At 39.7% G+C, this 19,694-nt stretch overlaps 1 protein-coding gene across 1 annotated transcript in view; it reads left to right on the forward strand.

Moving 5' to 3' along the window:
* Positions 1-19,694, forward strand: part of LOC143297210 (protein SPMIP7-like) — a 46,115-nt gene that overhangs the window by 11,636 nt on the left and 14,785 nt on the right. Inside the window, exon 5 of the mRNA XM_076609425.1 lies at positions 19,111-19,249. Coding sequence (XP_076465540.1) covers positions 19,111-19,249 — 139 coding nt within the window. The remainder of the gene's footprint in view (positions 1-19,110; positions 19,250-19,694) is intronic.

The following is a 19,694-nucleotide window of genomic DNA, read 5'->3' on the forward strand; positions in this document are numbered from 1 at the left end:
AGGCTTCATCAAGCTACAGTGAAAAATTATATGCTCAATTGTCAGGTTATTAAAGCATATACACTTGACATTAGAACAATACTTGGTCCGTAATGAATTTGATAATAGTCTGAGAGCTAAGCTCAGAATTGGTCTGCGAATCGGACCAAAGTCTGAGAGAGTCAACTGACGAAGTTTTAGACTTGAATTCAAGCACCAATAAAAGTCTCTTTCTAGTATATTGCTTATTTCCTTGTATGACAATGGGCAATATACTTTTATACTATCTATATGATTTTTTGCTCCCCTTTTTGCTGCCCTGTCTGCTTGGTCGTTATAACGGAATCCAGTGTGGGATGGTATCCAACAAAAATCAACATTTGTACCCTTCACAAATAGGGAGTGCAATAAATACCTAATTTCAAAAAATAAATCTTCTCTTTGATTATTCTCAAAAAGGAGCAAACCTTTTAAGACAGATTGAGAATCAACACAAAATAGGATATTACTTATTATGATTGGTATATCAACAAGATGATTTAAAGCCATAAGGATGGCCACCAATTCAGCTGTAAAAATTGAATGTCCCTTACCTAAATAATATGATTTTTCTGTTTTTAGGTCAGGAATGACAAAAGCAGATCCTGCACTGCTATCATCCAGGACCGAGCCATCAGTGTAAACTTTTAAATGATAATCAAAATTTTCTTCTAATTCAATTCTGACAGATGCTGCTATTATATGTGGAGATTCTCCTTTTGTTGTGTCAGAAGCACATATGTTGACGTTTGCTTTTGTTAACTCCCAGGGAGGGACAGGTGGCACCAGAACACGAGGTGCCATATCATGCAGATCAATGTCTGAAGAATTTAAAATATCTGACACATATGTGCGAATGGTTTGTAGATTTGAATTATTTTGAGCATTTTTTGGAAAATCAATATCAGACCTAATATTTAATTCCTCAAAATCATCCACTGCTGTACATCTCACAATATATTTAGCAGAACTTAATTTTCTGATTTCATCTAGTGGTAGAATACCCGCAAGCTTATAGGCTTCTGAGGTCTTAGTATGCACAGGTACCCCTAAAGCCAGTTTCACAGCTTTACTGTCAATTATTCGCAGCTTCTTTAGGAACGTCGGCGGAGCAGAAAAGAAAATTTCTTGACCGTACGTCAATCTTGATCTTACGAGAGATGTCGCTAAATGTAAAAGAATTTTGGAGTCTTGTCCCCAAGGAGAGTGACTTACAATTTTTAAGAAATTTAAACTTTTAACTGCTTTAGTCACCATTGAATCAATGTGTTTCTTCCAGTTTAGTTTTGAAGTAAATAGGATCCCAAGAAATTTGATTTCCGACTTGAAAAATATTTCACGTCCTCCTAAAAAAAAAACGTGGTAGTTTGCTGGGATTATAACCATTATTAAAGAGGATCAAATGTGTTTTTTCTACAGAAAACTCAAAACCATTAGATTGCATATAGCTACTCAGTCTATCGAGTTCACCCTGAAAATGTTTCTGTACATAATTTATGTTATGTAGGCTTGTCCTTTTCCTCAAGGATGTCTGAATCCATATAGCAATATCATCAGCATATTGAGCCAGCTTGGTAGATGATGAAAAACATGTATGTAAATCATAAAGCATAATGTTGAACAGCAATGGAGAAATAATGGAACCCTGCGGGATTCCCATGTTTATAGGCCTAGAGGTTGATAAAGTTACTCCCACTTTTGCCACTATATATCTCCCACTTAAAAAGGATTTAACATAGTCATAAACATGACCCGACAGACCAATTTGTTTCAGCTTAAATAACAGTCTGCTATGCCATACTCGGTCATAAGCTTTAGTAAGATCGAAGAAGGACGCAAGGATACTTTTTTGCTTAGAAAACTTTTTTAATTTGGGTAGTGAGACGGGTCAGATGATCAATTGTAGATCTTCCTTTCCGGAATCCAGTTTGAGCTGACGGAATTATGTTATTTTTGTCACAGAAATACACCATTCTAATGTTTACAATTTTCTCCATGACTTTCCCAACGTGGGAGGTAACCGAAATAGGTCTATAACTCGAAGCTTCTTTCAAGGTTTACTCTGTTTTAATACAGGGGTTACAATGGAAGTTTTCCATACCTCAGGGATTTGTCCACATTCCCAGCACTTTTGAAATAATGTATGTAATATAATCATCCAGTTTTCTGGCAAATGGTTTAACATGGTGTAAGATACTACATCCTTACCAACTGACACATTTTTGTTACTCAACAAATGAATAGCGTTCTTTACCTCATGTAAAGTTATTGCCGAATTGATTGTATTATCATTTTGTGGGGTAGGATCTCTATATTTGTCACTGATTTCTTCTTCCTCTCTTAAAGTCTTTTGTTTAGTTGACAAACTATCTACACTGCCTGTTTTAGAATACATACAAACAAATTCTTCAGCCTTCTCTTGAGGGGACAGAAACTCTTTATCTTTAGTTTTAATAGGATAGTCTTGCAGAACAATGCCTGATTTCATTTCTTTCATTTTGGCCCACACTTTCTTCATATCCTTATGGTCAGATATTTCATTCAAACAGAATTGTGACCAGTATTGTCTTTTTTCTCGGGCTATGATTCTATTCGCCTTGATTTTTGTGTAACACATTTCTTTATGAGCGGCTTCTTTTACATCTTTATCAGGTACTTTTCTGAGTTTTAACCATGTTAAGTATGCTAGTTTCTTTGTATTTACAGCCTCCGCACATGCATCATTCCACCAAACATTTCCAGAAAAAATGTCACTCCTCTTTGAACCTTTTTTGGGAATTGCTATTTCAGCAGCTCCAATAATTGATTTTTGAAAGTTGTTATAAAAAACATTTAAATCTTCACAAAAAATTTCACTTTCAGAAATGTTCGTAAGATAGTTTTGAAATGTTTCCCAGTTTGCATATTTGTAATTGAATTTTGGGATTTCGTCTTCTCCGCTGTATTTAGATATATTACAATCCTTAAAAGACAGTGTGATTGGCACATGATCACTGCCTAGTGGATCATCACCAGTATCCCACTGTACTGTTAAAGCTAGAGATGGTGATATGAAGGTTAGGTCAAGTGCCGATGCTCTATGATGAGCCACATCTGGAATACGTGTAATCCTCCCATCGTTAAGTAAATGCAATGATGAATCAACAATATTTTCAACAAAGTCAGGATGAGATATTATTTGACAATCACAATCCCAGAAGGGAGCATGGGAATTAAAATCTCCCCCGACGATCCATCTTTCTTTTGAGCAATTTAATGTTCGCAACCAATTTGTATTTTGCTTACTTGGACCTTTGGGATAGTAGACTGACGTAAAATGTATGATTTGATTATTAGAGACATGCAATTTTACAAACGTAGCTGACAATATAGTTTGAAATAGGAGATGGATGGACACTTGCGTAATTCAAACCACACTGTACGTAAATAGCTGTACTAATCTTGTCAGAATCCTCGCTTATATGATAAACCGGAGGATAATAATAACCTTTCAGATTCGGTAACTTATTTTTAGTAACATTCAAGGATTGAAAAAGGAGAATATGATGAGAATTTTCAAAAAGGTAAGCACGCAGATTATCGATATTTGTACTCAAAGAGCGGGAGTTCCATTGCAAGACTGATAGATTCCTACATGTTATTTGCAACTTCTTAGTCATTTATCAGCTAGAATGAATCGTAGAAAAAAATATCATCAGATAATGAGATATCCGAATTTAAAACTAAGATAATGATAGATAAAGGGCCTTATACTATCAAAATACAAGGTGATGAGGTGTTCTTCGTGTAGACAATGTGATGACTGATTTGATGCAATGTTAGGTAGTTAACAAGCTGTTGTTTCATCTCCTCGGATGACGACGTAAAAAGGTCTTCATATAGACCAGTCGTTGTCTCCGCTGATGACGACCTCTGGTAGTCATCATACAGTCCAGGTGTTGTCTCCCCAGATGGCGACGTCTCGTGGTCGTCTTGTAGACTAGGTGATGACTGCTTAGATGGTGATGTTATGTATTCATGTGGACTAAGTGATGACTGTTCTGATGATGACGGCAGGTGGTGGTCATGTGTATCAGGAGTTGTCTCCCCAGTTGGCGCCGTCAGGTGGTCGTCTTGTAGAGTATGTAATGTCTGCTGAGGTGATGCTGTTGGAAGGCTTTCATGTATACCCGATGATGTCTTTACAGATGACGACGTCAGGTGGTCATCGTGCAGAACACGTGAAGCATTTTCAGATGATGATGTCATATGGTCATTGTGGAGAACAGGTGATGACTCCTCTGATGACGATTTCAGAAAATATTCATGTAGATCAAGTGATGTCTCCTCCGATGACAATGTCAGATGACCGTCTTGCAAACCAGATGATGTCTCCTTTGATGACGATGTCGGGTGATCGTCATGTAGATTAGGTAATGTCTCCTCAGATGATGATGGCAGGTGGTTGTTGTGAAGACCAGGTTTTGTTGCAGATGACAAATGGACGTCATGTAGACCGGAAGTTTTACGTTCTGATGATACCGTGTAATCATCATATACATTTTTCAACATTAATTTTCCATCAAAGACCTCAGTCTGTGTTGACACATTCAGTCAAGTATTGGCTACATTGTGTACTTTTAACCACTTTTCCCTCAGTCACTAGCCTCAAATACAGTTAAGCCATATACATGCTGGCTATGCTCTCTCACAAGTCATGGTATCTGCATCAACATATTCCAGTTACATTAACTGTGAAATGCCACATCAGCTAAAAAAAAAAAAAAAAGGGTCTCTCAACGCTCTTGTGACACAACATCACAATTCTACAAACTCAAAACTGTTTTCTGACACAACATCACAATTCTACAAACTGTTTTCAAAAACCATAAAGTAAATTGCCAACAAAGCATTGTTCAAAAACCATAAAGTAAATTGCCAACAAAGCATTGTTCAAAAACCATAAAGTAAATTGCCAACAAAGCAAATTATCAGTACAAGCATTACTCACAGCCCCCAACGTTTCAGGGTTCACTTTATATTCATGTAGCAGAACACAATCCCACTGAGCCAGTGTGTTAGTCACAGAATCCAAATGTACCATAAATCAAGCATTCAACTAAGTCTGAAAAATAGATGCTAGTTTGACACTCACAGCCCCCATGGTACTGTCTTGTACGTCTGGCTCTCCGGCCTGCTGCAAGGAAGGAAAAAGGAAGAAACTCCACTTGCCTATTCATTTTATCCTCTTCCCAAGCTGGTGCTGTATGCAAACTATCTTCCGACCCAGAGCATTCCCAATTGGTTGAAGAAGTTAACACACCAGTCTGGGACCAACAGTGCTAGACTTGCAAATCCAGCACTTTTCTCATGGAACCCAGCACTGCCAAGGAGAAGGGGACAGGAGGGGGGGGGGTGATGAAAAGAGGGAGGGAAGGAGGAGGAAAGATCGCCCAGTAGTCTACCGAAACTAATTTCTCAATGGAAATCGCTGCAATATAATTTTTTTCTGCTCAAAAGTTAGAATAAAGTCACCTATAACAAGAAAAATACCCTAGGATACACAAAAGTTTCGTATGTGGTCATAATTAACAAATTAAGTTTTCGAATGCTGTGATCTGCTAAAATACTGACCGCTCTGGTACGCCATACAACTCGCGGCAAGCGCACCAGCCGCAGTTGAGATAATGAGGTGTTGACACAGTGTGTGAATGGTGGCATCTGCTACCCAGAAAAGCGTAGTTCTTATCTTGGCATTGCGCTTGCCACGATATACGGACAGGCGTACACTCGCTGGTAACTGACCTTGAAAAACTATGGCCGACCAAGAAATTCAAAATCCCATGGAATTGGCGGATCTCCCCGAAGAAGAAAACTAGTAAGAGTAATGTGCTTTCTTGAATGTTTTCATTCTTTTACACAAACGAAATATGACACAGCTCGCCATGTAACCCATTAATTTTATGTAATTGTATTTTGATATCTCGATAAGGTAATTATGATGAAATTGTTAAGTTAGTAGGAATGCTTTAACTATGTTTCATTTATAGCGTTTGTTGTTGGAGTTCTAGGTTTATTTTCTTTATCAGCATGGATATGGAAATGTGATAAAAGCTGATTATTTTTCCATGCAAACTTTTAAAACTGTGATTATTATTCTGGCTAATGGATGCATGCGTGTGTGTGTGTGTGTGTGTGTTAATGATAAATGTGAGAACAAATAAGGTCAATATCACTGAACAAGTAAAAGGGTAATAAGATGGTCTATACTCTGTGTGTTACAGGTGAAAGAGAAGCAAAGTGCATCATGTGCTAAGAATTCCATGATAATACTCAGCCAAATTAGGTGAGACTGGATCTAAGACTGTCAATCGGTACAGTGTATAGTATGGTGACATTTTAAAGTGTGCAGGACAGAGATTACGTACAAAAGGCTGGCTTGTCTTTACAAATGCGAAAACAATTATGACATATCCAGAGACGAAACAAAATGCCTGTACAGATGGCCATCCAGACGGTCAGCCTGCCTATGATCTAAGGATCCACTGTCTGTTTTGTGGTATCCTTGCTAATGTCGATAATCGGAGAAAAATACATAAAGCCTTCCCAGTAAAAACCAGACCACAAGAAGGATTTCAGGTAGCTATTCTAGGTGTCCCCAAAGATCGAGATAACAACAGGGCAAAAACAGTATCTGACAGAATTTGGTAAGCACGTATGGAGGACCTTTTTGCAAGGGATGCTGTGTACCATGCTGCCCACAGTGCCAGCCTCAAAACACAGGAACATTCCTGCTTGATTTACCGACGCAAAAGACCCAAACCGTCCCTGTCCTTTGAGGATCCTTAAGAGGCCAGGTTGCACACTATCTTCAAAATATGTCAACATTTGGAAATAAATAATGCTGAATAAGCCACGTTGTCTGATCTTGTATCCAAAACGCAAGAGTTTTGCGGGGATAGAGTTGATGCATACACTACAAAACACGTATAAAAGAACAAACTTCCTGAACACGTTGAGGCAGATATTTTGATATTAAGATGAGGCAAAAATACCAATGTAGTAACCCTCAGAACAGTTTCTTGGAAGATCCTCAACCTGTAGTTTGACATCCTGGAGACAGAAGATTCAGAGTCAAAAATTTTCGGAATCGAAACAGCAGCAAAACTTAACAGAGGTGATATAGAATAGAGGTTTTGCCACCAATTAAGTGTATCCAGGATCATAAAACATGAAGTCTATTCCAGGGAACATGAATTTAGCCCTCTGTCATTGTTTCTTGTGGCTATGGAACTGATCAGTCCACAAAAGACATGGCCCATCTTTGTCGGTCAGTGCGTGTTGTTTGAACCACAGTCAACTTCAATACCAACATCGTTTTATCATTAAAAAATGGAGTATTTCTGGCAAACCTTGTGAACAAGCTGAGACTTATAACTGTGCTTTGTGATATGTTTGTGGCAAATGGACACCCAACACTTCACAGCCTAATTGATGCAGACACCCTGATCGTTGAAAATGTTGAAACTGCCATCAGACATACAGCTGATCATCCTGTTGTGGTCATTGGTGAAGACACCAACCTGCTGATTTTGCTCTGATACCATGTCGGCCCAAATTTTCAGATCAGGTTCAAAGTCATAGATAAAGAAACAACGAGTGTGGGTCATCCAAAGGCTACAACAGGCACTTAGAGAGAATATATGCCTGGCATTACTGTTTGTGCATGCCATCACATAATAATTATGCACAACCTGCTCCAGACACACTTCTTTAAGTAATTGGATACAGCTGCCGGTTAGACTACAATTCAAGGTGGTGGAGCTGCAAGAAACATGGACTGGCCTGCTCTGTTACATGTGGTAACTGCCGCAGTGTTACTTCTGCAAATTCTCCTGTGATTATCTTTGTAGGAAGTGACCGAAGAATACCAGGGCAAACTGATCTTATGCTTACTGGTGACTGACACACAAATAAACCTTTTATTGTTGTGATTTATGTTACGAATATGATTTGATGACAGATTTGAACATAGTTTTTCAAGACTTTTCCAATGAGGTGCAACTTCGGCATGTTCCTGCGAGAATTTGTAAAGTAGGTCATTTGTACATGGTATCACATAATATGACCTAATTTTCAGCTAGTAAGACAGTGACCTGTGGGTCCTAGGGTTGTTTTCAGATTCTACAAACCATGTAGAGTCATTTTCAGCAAAAGAAAATATATTACAGCAAACTCTTCTGTGATATCTTTGGAGGAGCTGTTCCCATAAGAATTTGTAAAGTAGGTCATTTGTACAAGGTATCATGTAATGTGACCTAATTTTCAGCTAGTAGGACAGTGACCTGTGGGTCCTAGGGTTGATTTTCAGATTCTATAAACCAAGTAGAGTAATATTCAGCAAAAGGAAATTACAGCAAACTCTCCTGTGATATCTTTGGAGGAGCTGACCGAGGAATACTCAGTTAAGCGGATCTTATATTGACTGACACACAAATAAGCCTTTTACTGTTGTATTTTATCATAGGAATATGGTCTGATGACAGATTTGAACGTAATTTTTCAAGACCTTTCCAACGAAGTGCAACTTCTGCATGTTCCCGCAAGGATTTGTAAAGTAGGTCATTTGTACAAGGTATTGCGTAATGTGACCTATTTTTCAGCTACTAGGACAGAGACCTGTGCATCCTAGGGTTGATTTTCAGATTCTACAAACCATGTAGAGTAATATTCAGCAAACAAAAATTTATATTGCAGCAATTTCCACTTTAAGCATATTTTTCGTTAATTTAGGTAGCCTACAGCCCTGATTCTGTTCTAAACAGCTCATGATAAACACACCATACCATGCCTCTCACTGACCACTGAGGCAGATGCCATCCTGCCAGAGGGGGGTAAGGAGGGGGGGTTGGGGAGGAGGGCAGAACGGGGTTGAGGGTGATGGAAGTGGAAGGGAAAGGGGCAGGGGAGTGTATAGGAAGAGAATGGTCAGAGGAGATACCATCTTTACTTAGTATTTCTTGATAACTTGCTCCCTCTGCACTTGGCCAAGGGAGAGAGGGTATGGGGAGGGGTGTTGGTGGGGATAGATGCCATGGAAGGAGGATGGGGGGGAGAAGAGTAGGGAGGTAGGAAGGAGGGGTCAATCAGTGAGCAGTGTGTCTGAGAAAATCCCACACTTCCACCATAGGCGCCTGACACACTATAACATACATATATATATATATATATATATATAAAGAATCATTTAGATAAACCTAAACAACACAGTTCATGACACATTATCTTAACCATTTAGCTCCTCAGGCAGATAAAACTAGCCCTTCCTCTTAATTTATCATCCCCAGATTTTAAAAAAAAATGTAAACAAAGAAAAACAAAACAACTTCAAAGCCAAACAAAAAATACATTAAAAAGGCCATGTGGGCAAATAACACGAGAATGGACAGTTAGTGCCCACCCCAATGTTTACAATTTTACTACCTCATTGCCAGAGCAAAACAGCACAGACAGTACATCACAGACTGCGGAAAAGGGAGAAAAGTGTCAAGGCGTGCTTAAAAAAAAAGAAAGGGGAATGGACTGGGAAGGCAGAAAAAGGAGACAACAGTGAAGGCAGAAACAAAGATAGCAATAGAAAAGAGGAAATTTCTAGCACAGGATTTCAGAAGGTGGGGATACTATTTATACTGAAAGACGCCCTGGCATCCACCAGGAGAAACAATGCTTGAAGTCAGAGAATTCCACACAGTTTCAGCACAATAATAAGATGGGGAGATCAAAGAGCAGGACTGGTAGGGTAAATTCTTTCTTTTCTTTTCTTTTTTTTTTCTTTTGTCTTCAATGTCAGCATGGGGAGTGCTCCTTGAAGCTCTGGAGATACCAATACTAATTGTTCTTTCGTTACAACTTTTAGCATTTCTGTTTGGTTTCTCCATGCTCTTCTCATCAGTCTGTTCACAGTAGAGTGCACTTCTTCACTGCCCTGCTTTCCATGAGTTCACAGTCAAGGACAATACTTTTCAATAAACTGTACATATTGGTGTTTCAGTAAATGTTCTTTTGGTGTCGCTTCCTTCTGGGGAAATTCTTTCCAGTATTGTTGATTGTATCTGTCCAGTGTCTCAGTGTTTTTTCTGTCATTGGTTGTGAGTGTGACATGAGGGTGTTATGCTGGAGTAAATTGTGTTGAATGTTTTGAACTTCTGACTGATTGCCCTAGCCCTGACTCTTATGTGACTGTTTTCCACATGCTTACTTGTTTTGTGTAGAGCACTATCACAGAGAACGGCGATTGTGTCTGCTTACATCTATTTGTGACAGTGGTTGCCAGTGAATGATCTGCCATGGCAGATACTATATTCACAAAGTACAGTGTCCAGGTGTTTGGTAATGGAGCCTGACAAGCATGGCAAATTTAGCTTTGATATTTGCTCTTTATTTCTTCTTCTTTTTCATGTATTCTTTCTTGAAGCTATTCCTGCTGTGTTTGAATGTTGTTTCTTTGTTTGGTTCATTCCAAACATGCTGTGTTTCTAGGTGTCTCATCTCCTCTTCTTTTTGTTCGCTGCCCTTCAGTTGTTGCATGTAATCAGTGAACATAGTCCCTTCCTCAGATGACCCATCGCTATTTATTGATGCGATCACCAATGCTGTACAGCATCCAGACACTGCGTTTGCTGTCATTACTACCAACACAGAGAAAGATATCTGTTTCAAATTTGACACTGGTTCACAAGTCAGTGTCATACCTGCATCTGTATATATTTTTTTTAAATGTGTGAGGCACCACTGTCAAAATCAAGCTTTAGCAAGATATTCAGCTACAGTGGACACAGAGTACCAGTCACAGGCGACATCACCATGGAATGCAAATACAAAGAACATTCCTATACAGGCGTATTTGACCTTACTGATACACCTCCAGTTTCACAGCCCATTCTTGGTCTGCTAGCATGTTTAGAGCTCAAACTCAATCAGCTGGTCTTGTCTGTTGATTCCAACTCTTCATTGACAAAGAATACCTCAGAACCGTGGACAAAAAAACATTGTTATTGAAGAGTACAAACACCTCTTTTCAGGTCTTGGTGATCTTGAAGGTGAAATCACTGTACATCTGAAAGAAAAAGCAATGCCTGTTGTTCATCCTCCACGCTGTGTACTACACGCTATCACACAGAGACTAAAGGAAGAGCTGGACAAGAAAGAAACCAGTGGAGTCATCAAAAAAGTCACCACTCCAACAGACTGGGTGAATTCCCTTGCTGTTGAAAAAGAGAATGGGAAGCTGTGAATCTGCCTTGATCCAAGGGACTTAAATGCTGCCATCAAGAGACCTCACTACCCTATACCTACCCTTGAAGATGCACTTGCCAAGTTGACTGGTGCAAAGTACTTCACGCTTGACGCATGTTAGGGTTACTGGCAACTGAAACTGGATGATGAATCATCATATTGCACCACATTTGATACTCTTTTTGGAAGGTACCGCTTCAAATGATTGCCATTTGGTCTCATCAGTGCACAAGATGAATTTCAGCACAAGTTGGATGAAAGTTTTTAGGGTCGTCCAGGAGTCACACCTGATGTACTCATCTCAGGAAGAATTCGGCAAGAGCATGACAGAAACTTGTGAGGTGCACTGGAGCATGCCAGCACAAAAAACTTGAAGCTGAACTCAGACAAGCTGGTTTTGGGAGCAACTGAAGTCCAGTAATTCGGACACATCATTTCATCTGAAGGCTTGAAACCAGATCCAGCAAGGGTTAAAGCGGTGCACGATATGTCACCACCAAACAATAAAAAGGAACTCAAGAACATGCTTGGTATGTTAAATTACCTTGCAAAATTTGCTCCACAGTTGTCAGATATCCGAACCCATGTGAGATCTACTCAAGGACAAAAAAGAGTTCATCTGGGATCACAAACAAGATGAAGCCCTAAAGAAAGCCAAAACAGTAATCCTGAGTCAACCTGTACTCACTTACTTTGACCCCAGCAAACCCATCTCACTCCAGGTTGATGCTAGTAAGCATGGAGTCAGAGGTGCGCTCTTCCAAGAACAATAACCAATTGCATTTGCATCAAAGGGCTTCACCAAATCAGAAGAAAAGTACGCTCATATAGAAAAAGAACTGTGTGCCATACTTTTCGGCTGCAAATGATTCCACCAGTACATCTATGGACACAAAATTACGCTCTAGACAGACACAAGCGTTAGAAAGCATCATGAAGAGGCCTCATCGACTGGCACCGCCATGTCTGCAAAGAATGTTATTTCAGTTACAGAAGTATGACTTGGAAGTTCATCATGTTCCAGGCAAGAACATCCCTATTGCAGACACATTGTCATGCAAGTCCTTGCCAGCTGAAGCAGATGATCAGTCTACTGAAGATCTTGATGTCCAGGTCCATGCCATCATCTCTAGTCTGCCTGTCTCAGACAGTAAGATGGAAAAGACATGTCTTGCCACCTCAGAGGACTCTCAGATGCAAGACCTTAAAGTGGCTGTGTAAAAAGGTTTGCCTCAACATCAACAAGACTGCAAGAAATCAGTTCTGGATTGTTGGAACTTCCGTGACGAAATATCTGTCATAGATGGCATTATTTTCAAATGCCAGAAGATCTTTGTTCCCACATCACTCAGACCAGAGATGTTGGATAAGATCCACAAGTACATCTTGGGATTGAAAAAAACATTAAATTGAGCCCAAGAAATGCCCTTTTGGCCACAGATGGTAACTGATATTCAGAACAAAGTTGCCCCCTGCCCAATCTGTACCACCACCAGAACATCAAATCCTCATGAACCCATGAAATCTCATGAGATTCCCAATCACCCCTGGCAAGAAGTAGGCACAGACCTGTTCACTATGGACAACAGACAGTATTTGATAAATGTTAAATACTATAGCTGTTATTTTGAAGTGGATAAAACTGACCAGCACCGCCTCAAATGCAGTTGCAAGAAAACTTTTTGTCCATTTTGCCAGACATGGAATCCCTGAAATTATAATCAGTGACAATGGACCCCAATTTTCCTCTGAAGAAATTGCTAAGTTTGCACAAAACTGAGATTTCAAACATATCACGAGCAGTCCAGGCTATCCACAATCAAATGGACAGGTTGAAAGAACAATACAAACCATGAAGAACATTTTCAAACATGTAAAAACAGAAAGTGAAAATGCTTTACTTAGTATCCTGGAGTATCGAACCACTCCTGTGGATGGACTGGCATCCCCTGCCCAACTCCTCATGGGTCGTCAGCTCAGATCTGTTCTACCATCTACCTCCAAACATCTGGAACCCAAGACTATCAACCCTGATGTGGTCAGAACCAAGCGTCAACACCTTCAAACCTCACAGAAAAACTTTTATGACAGGTCCAATCATCTTATGCCACATGTCAGAAAGGGTGACAATATATATGTGAACTGACTAAAGAAGAGGATTGGAAACCAGCCCAGCAGCACTCCTAGGTCATTCTCAGCACAGACAGAAGATGGTCAGATCTACAGAAGAAACCGTCGGCACATCAGACATGCTGTGCAACCACACCGGCACACATGACAACAGTCAGAGTCAAGTGGTCCCCATACCCATCCGAATGCTGTGCAACACTCACCAAGACAGCTCTCAACCAACTACCCACAGACAACCCGGTCTGGAAGAAGAGTGCAACCACCCCCACAGACTTGATTTATAAATACATTAACTGTGCTAGAGACAAACCACATTCACATAAACATTAAGGTTTATTTTTTCTGTTTACCAAAGAAAGGGGGATGTAGCATATATCTGGATGTTGATCATCTGCCAAACCCTGTTCCTGAATGCATAGTACATGTTAGTAACATCCTCTGAATGGGATTGAAGTTAGACCCTTTGGCTAACCAACTGCTGAATCAGTGAACACTTCTGTGAAATGAACTCACATCTAGATTCGAGATCTACTGTATACACAGATACACAGAACATATTACAGTCACCACATAAAACAGGCTCCCCCCCCCCCCCCCCCCCCCCCATTCCATGACATGTTTTCCACTTGTTCTGTCTGATCATTGTATGGCTTCAGCAAATGTAGCAGGTTTTCAGGCCTGTCTTTATAGTTACATATCACCAACAGACACATGTTGAGTTTGGAATTAGGATTGCTGATGTTTACAATTTGTAATGTTAGTTTGAATGACCCACCCCCATGATACCCACCTGTTTTCACCCAGACTTCATCAGATGGAATTATAGAGTCATGCCAAGTTCCAAATTCTGGTACATTTCCAACACTTTTGACTGGTGTGAACTTTTCTTCCTTACCTTTGTCATATTCATTGTCAGAAACTGATTTCACTAGCACTGTTTCGTCTGTCTGCACATGTGGCTTCAGCTTGTTCCCTTCTTTCTTTGTTTTCACTTTTGTATGTCCTGTATTTGTGACTAAATCATGTTCAGTTGGATTCTCATAGCAGAACCATGTTTGCTAGACACAGGTGTTTGGCCACACCCAGCAGCTTTCAGTATCTTTAGTCTGGCCTCTGTGCCTTTGTTTCAAAGAGAAGGTGAGAGAAAGAAAGCACGAAAGAGAGGAAAGAGAGGAGGCGTGAAGAGAAGACTGAGAAAAAATAAAACTAAGCCCCCACTGCCATCTATGATTTTATCCAATGTCAGATCTCTTAATCCAAACGGCAGAAACTGTAATTTAGATGAAGTACGAGCAAACTGTCGATTTTTAAATGATTTTAGAAACTCGTGTGTGCTTTGTTTTACCGAAACCTGGTTTAGTGAGAAAGTGTCGAATGAATGTGTTGCGATTGATGGTTTTAACACTCCGTACAGAATGGACAGAGACTGCAAGAAAGTGGGGAAGAAAATGGGTGGTGGCGTGTGCCTGTATGTCAATGAGAAGTGGTGTGACAGTGCGAATGTGTGTGTGAAGAAGCAACTGTGTACACAGGAACTTGAACTCATATCAGTGTCGCTGAGGCCTCGATACCTGCCACGTGAGTTCGGCCGTATTTTCTTGACTGTTGTGTACGCCCCAGTCTTTGACCAGGCATCTGCTGCACGTGCAGGAAGGACGATCGCAGGTGTTGTTCGCGCCCTTCAACTCATCTCTGCCGACGCCCCGTGTTTTATTGTTGGAGATTTTAATCATTGTGATTTAAAGAAAGCCTTACCTTCTTTTAAACAATATGTTACCTGCCAGACCAGACTGGACAAGACAATCGATCTGTGTTACGGGAACATTCCTAATGCCTACAAATCTGTTCCCCTTGCACCAGTGGGTGTATCTGATCATGATGTTGTTCATTTAATCCCAGCCTACAGACCAAAGATACAGACAGAGCCGATTGTGAAAAAGAGTGTGAAAGTTTGGACGTCAGAGAGTGTGGATGAACTGAGAGGATGTTTTGATTGTACTGATTGGAGTGTGTTGACTGACCCATGTGAGAATGTTCATGAAGCAGCTGATGTTGTTACATCTTATATCAGTTTCTGTGAAGACATGATAATTCCGACAAAAATAATTAAACTTTTCCCCAACAACAAACCATGGATCTCAAAGTCTCTCAAAACAATTTTAAACGAGAAAAAGGTAGCGTTTCAGTCAGGGAACAAGAAGGATAGGAAATTGATACAAAAGAAGCTTAGAGGTGAATTACGAAGGGGACAGAGGGAATTCAAGTCAACAGTAGAGCAACAGTTTCAGACGGGAAGAATGGCAGATGCATGGGATGGGTTAAAAATTATCACTGGAGAAACGAAAAGGAAAACTGTAGCTTGTAAAATGGAAAAGGATGAACAGATTGATTTTTCAAATAAACTGAATGATTTCTACTGTCGCTTTGAAAGGAATGATCTGGGAAGGGAACTGGATAGTGTTATCTCACAGTTGCAGGAAAAGATCAAAGATAGGAACACAGGTGAAGACTTTGAGATCGATGCAAAAGTTGTTGAATCTTTATTTTTAAAACTGAATGTCACGAAGGCAATTGGCCCCGACAATATCTGCGGAAAATTACTGAAAACATGTGCTTCCCAGTCGTGTGACGTGTTCTGGTCTCTGAAGGACTGCTCTGTCCCCAGCATCTGGAAAAAATCTACTATCTGTCCTATCCCCAAGAAAAAGAACCCAGCCGCACTAAATGATTACCATCCTGTTGCCCTGACTTCAGTAGTGATGAAATGCTTTGAAAAAATTATTCTCCGACATCTTCTTTCTTTCACTGAACAGCAGCTTGACTCTCTTCAGTTTGCTTATAAAGCACACAGAAGTACTGACGATGCTATCCTAACTCTCCTTCATAATGCTTTCCTTCATTTGAATAACACGGGATCTTTCGTTCGTATCCTTTTTGTTGACTTCTCTTCTGCTTTTAACACAATACAACCTCATCTCCTTGCCCTCAAACTGCTAGGCATGGATGTTGATCCGAAGCTTACTCTTTGGATAATAAGTTTTCTTCTCAATAGAACTCAGTCCGTCCGCTTTCATTCTGCCCGCTCTTCTCTAAAATCTACTTCTACTGGTGCACCCCAAGGTACAGTGCTGTCCCCTGTTCTTTTTACACTGTACACAGATGACTGCAGAGGCACGGAGGAAACTCCTGTCATAAAATATTCTGATGATTCAGCAGTTGAAGATCTGTCCAACTCTGATGCTATTTATTTCAGTGAAATTAAAAAGTTCTGTTCCTGGTGTGAGAAAAACTATCTGGATCTCAACGTATTGAAAACAAAAGAAATGTTAATAGATTTTCGGAAAGACCCCTTGCCTGTAGCTGACCTTGTTATTGATGGTCAAACAGTGGAGAGGGTCAATGAATATAGATATTTAGGGACCATCTTAGACAATAAGCTGACTTTTGACAGAAATGTTGATTCCATTCATAAGAAATGTCAATCTAGAATTTTTTGTTTACAGAAGCTTAGAAATGTTGGTATAAATTCAAATATTCTTCAAAGTTATTATCGATGTTGTATCGAGTCTGTGCTTACAGTTTCATTTATGTGCTGGTATGGAAGTTTGGGAGTGAGGAGTAAGCGTGTTTTGAACGATGTCATGAGTGTATGCAGTAAAATTGTGGGAGTGAAACAAGCTAGTATGCAAGAGCTGTATGAAAGTCGAGTGGTTAAAAAAAGCAGGCAGATAGCAACTGACGACACCCATATTTTAGCAAAGTATTATGAGCTATTGCCATCAGGACGACGCTACAGAACTTTTAAGTTGAAATCCAGAGCTCTGAAGACTTTTATTCCACGTTCAATCCACCTTTTAAATTCTTGAGAACTGTGTGTGTGTGTGTGTGTGCGAGCGCGCACTCTCATGTGAGACGTGTGAAAGTCCGTGCATGATAGGCTGTACCTTGTTCTAGTTGTGGGGTGTGTGTGTGTGTGTGTGTGTGTGTGTGTGTGTGTGTGTGTGTGTGTGTTTACTGAGCTTAAAACGTGACAATTGGTTATAATGAATGTGCAATATGTAGGAAGAATAATGTGCAATATGCAGGATGAATGTACAATGAATATGTCTAATGCTAACGTCCATATTCTAAATATATTTCTGTTTAATAATTACGATGTAATAATTAATTGCAATGTTTTTAAAAGCGAATATGTGAAATGCTTTTATTTGAGAACATATGTTTATTACTCTTGTTTAATCAAGTTATCCGCGTGTGTGGGGTGGGGGTGGGGGGGGCGGGGGGGGGGGGCGGTGAAGGTGTGTGCTGATTATCTGGTTGTGGTTTTCCGCAATTCATCTTTATTCTTATCTTATCTGTCTATTATAATCAATGTGCAGTATAGTAGGCTATGTTTATAATTATATTCAAATAATGTTTCTTAATTCTTTCTGTTTTTACATTAAGAATACTAGTTATTACCTGCAGTGTGTGGATGTATGTATGAAACGATGTATGTGATATTTTTTTACATTTGTATCTTCATAATATTTGTTGGGGCTGTTGTTGGCTTGTACAGTTATGGTCCCCATGTTGTTTACTTGTCTATGTTGTGATAATGCACCTGACCAAATTTCTCCAGTTGGAGATAATAAAGTTATTCTTATCTTATCTTATCTTATCTTAGCTGTTTTGTAACACCAAGTCATCTGTATTGAAATGTCCATCCAGAAATGCCAGAAGTGTCCATCCTCAGCTGTTGCAGAATCTTTTATCCTTTTTTTTTCTTCTTTTTTTTTTTTTTTTTTTTTCGCAAGGGAGAAGAACCAGCAAGCACAGATGTTTTGAGTGGCTGTGAGACATTTTGAAAACAAGGACTGACCCTCCAAGTTTTGCATTTTAATGCTTTTTTTGTCTATTGAAACATTTACCATAGTTTTGGCCAGCTTAGTAAGAAATCATTCATCAGTTTTTGTGAGTCATGCCTTAATGTGTACAACTGGTCTAAGATTAACCATGGTGTTTTTTCTGTATTGGGATCTTCCACATGTTTTGCAGTGAGTTTTTGTCACATCTGGAGGTGTCTTGGTTGTCAGTGCTTTGCTTTTCAGTGGTGGTGTTCTGTTTGTTTGTGTTTTGGGGAGTGTGTGGGGGGTGGGGGGTAGGGGGTGGAGATGTCTGTGTATTGATGGTTTTGAACTTCATGATGTGTGTTGAAGTTGATGGTTCTGTCATCATACTGCTGTCAAAATCTGTGTAGCCTGTTGTGGCCAGGTCTTTGTCATTGACTTTCTTTTATTTGAGGAGTTTCTGGACCAGCCACCACTCTTTTGTGTTTCATAATAATGACACACTGTACATTGATAGACTTTGAGTGTGCCATCAAAATTGGATCACAAGTTCTGTGTTGTTCACATGTCAGTGTGTGCATGAGCGTTTGTCATTGTGTTATCAGAAACAGCACACTTTGCTCAGGCAGTGCTGTCAGTCTTGCATTGAACGTGGTGCAGAAAGCAGCTGGATGTTGTCTTTTAAGTAGTGAAAATGAAACATGAGTATAAGAAATGAACAAGCTAGCACTGGCAAAAGTTAATCCCGCTTTTTTTTTTTTCTTCTAAAGGCTGTTTTAAGATATGACCATTTGAATTCAGCATTTGCTGTGTTTTAAAAAAAGACCAAGGGTGAAGAATGCACAATACTGTGTTGAAGGTCATATGCTGAAGTGCCATGGGACACTATGTTGGCCCCCAAGCTGTGGCCTCCAGTCAGCACAGCTGAAGGCAAACCTGACATGATCTCACACTGCTGGTCCAACAAAAAGTATGACCCTGCTGCTCAGGAATGGCAGGTCAGTCACCTCAGTGTCAAAGTCTCCACATCACACATCTGTGATCATGGTCTGACATGGTTAGCTCCAATAGCATGTGATGTTTTCTGTTAAGAATTGAGTAGTTTTAGATGTACCTGTAAGTACAAACAAAACAAAAAAAGGTTTGAATTTTGATTTTTTTTCTTATTGTAGTTGTTTATTATTAACTCTTTCTATACTAAGATACGCTAGATGTACCTGTAAGTACAAACAAAACAAAAAAAGTTTTGAATTTTGATTTTTTTTCTTATTGTAGTTGTTTATTATTAACTCTTTCTATACTAAGATACGCTATAGTGTACCTCATGTGCACAACGCTTTGTTACTGGGGTACGCTATAGCATACCACAAGTTAAAAAATTCATAGTTCATAGGTAAATGGTCTTGTGCGAAACTAAATGGCACAGCTCTGTTCTACAGTCAT

The sequence above is a fragment of the Babylonia areolata genome, chromosome 2 (assembly GCF_041734735.1).
Source record: "Babylonia areolata isolate BAREFJ2019XMU chromosome 2, ASM4173473v1, whole genome shotgun sequence".
Lineage (NCBI taxonomy): Eukaryota > Metazoa > Mollusca > Gastropoda > Neogastropoda > Buccinidae > Babylonia > Babylonia areolata.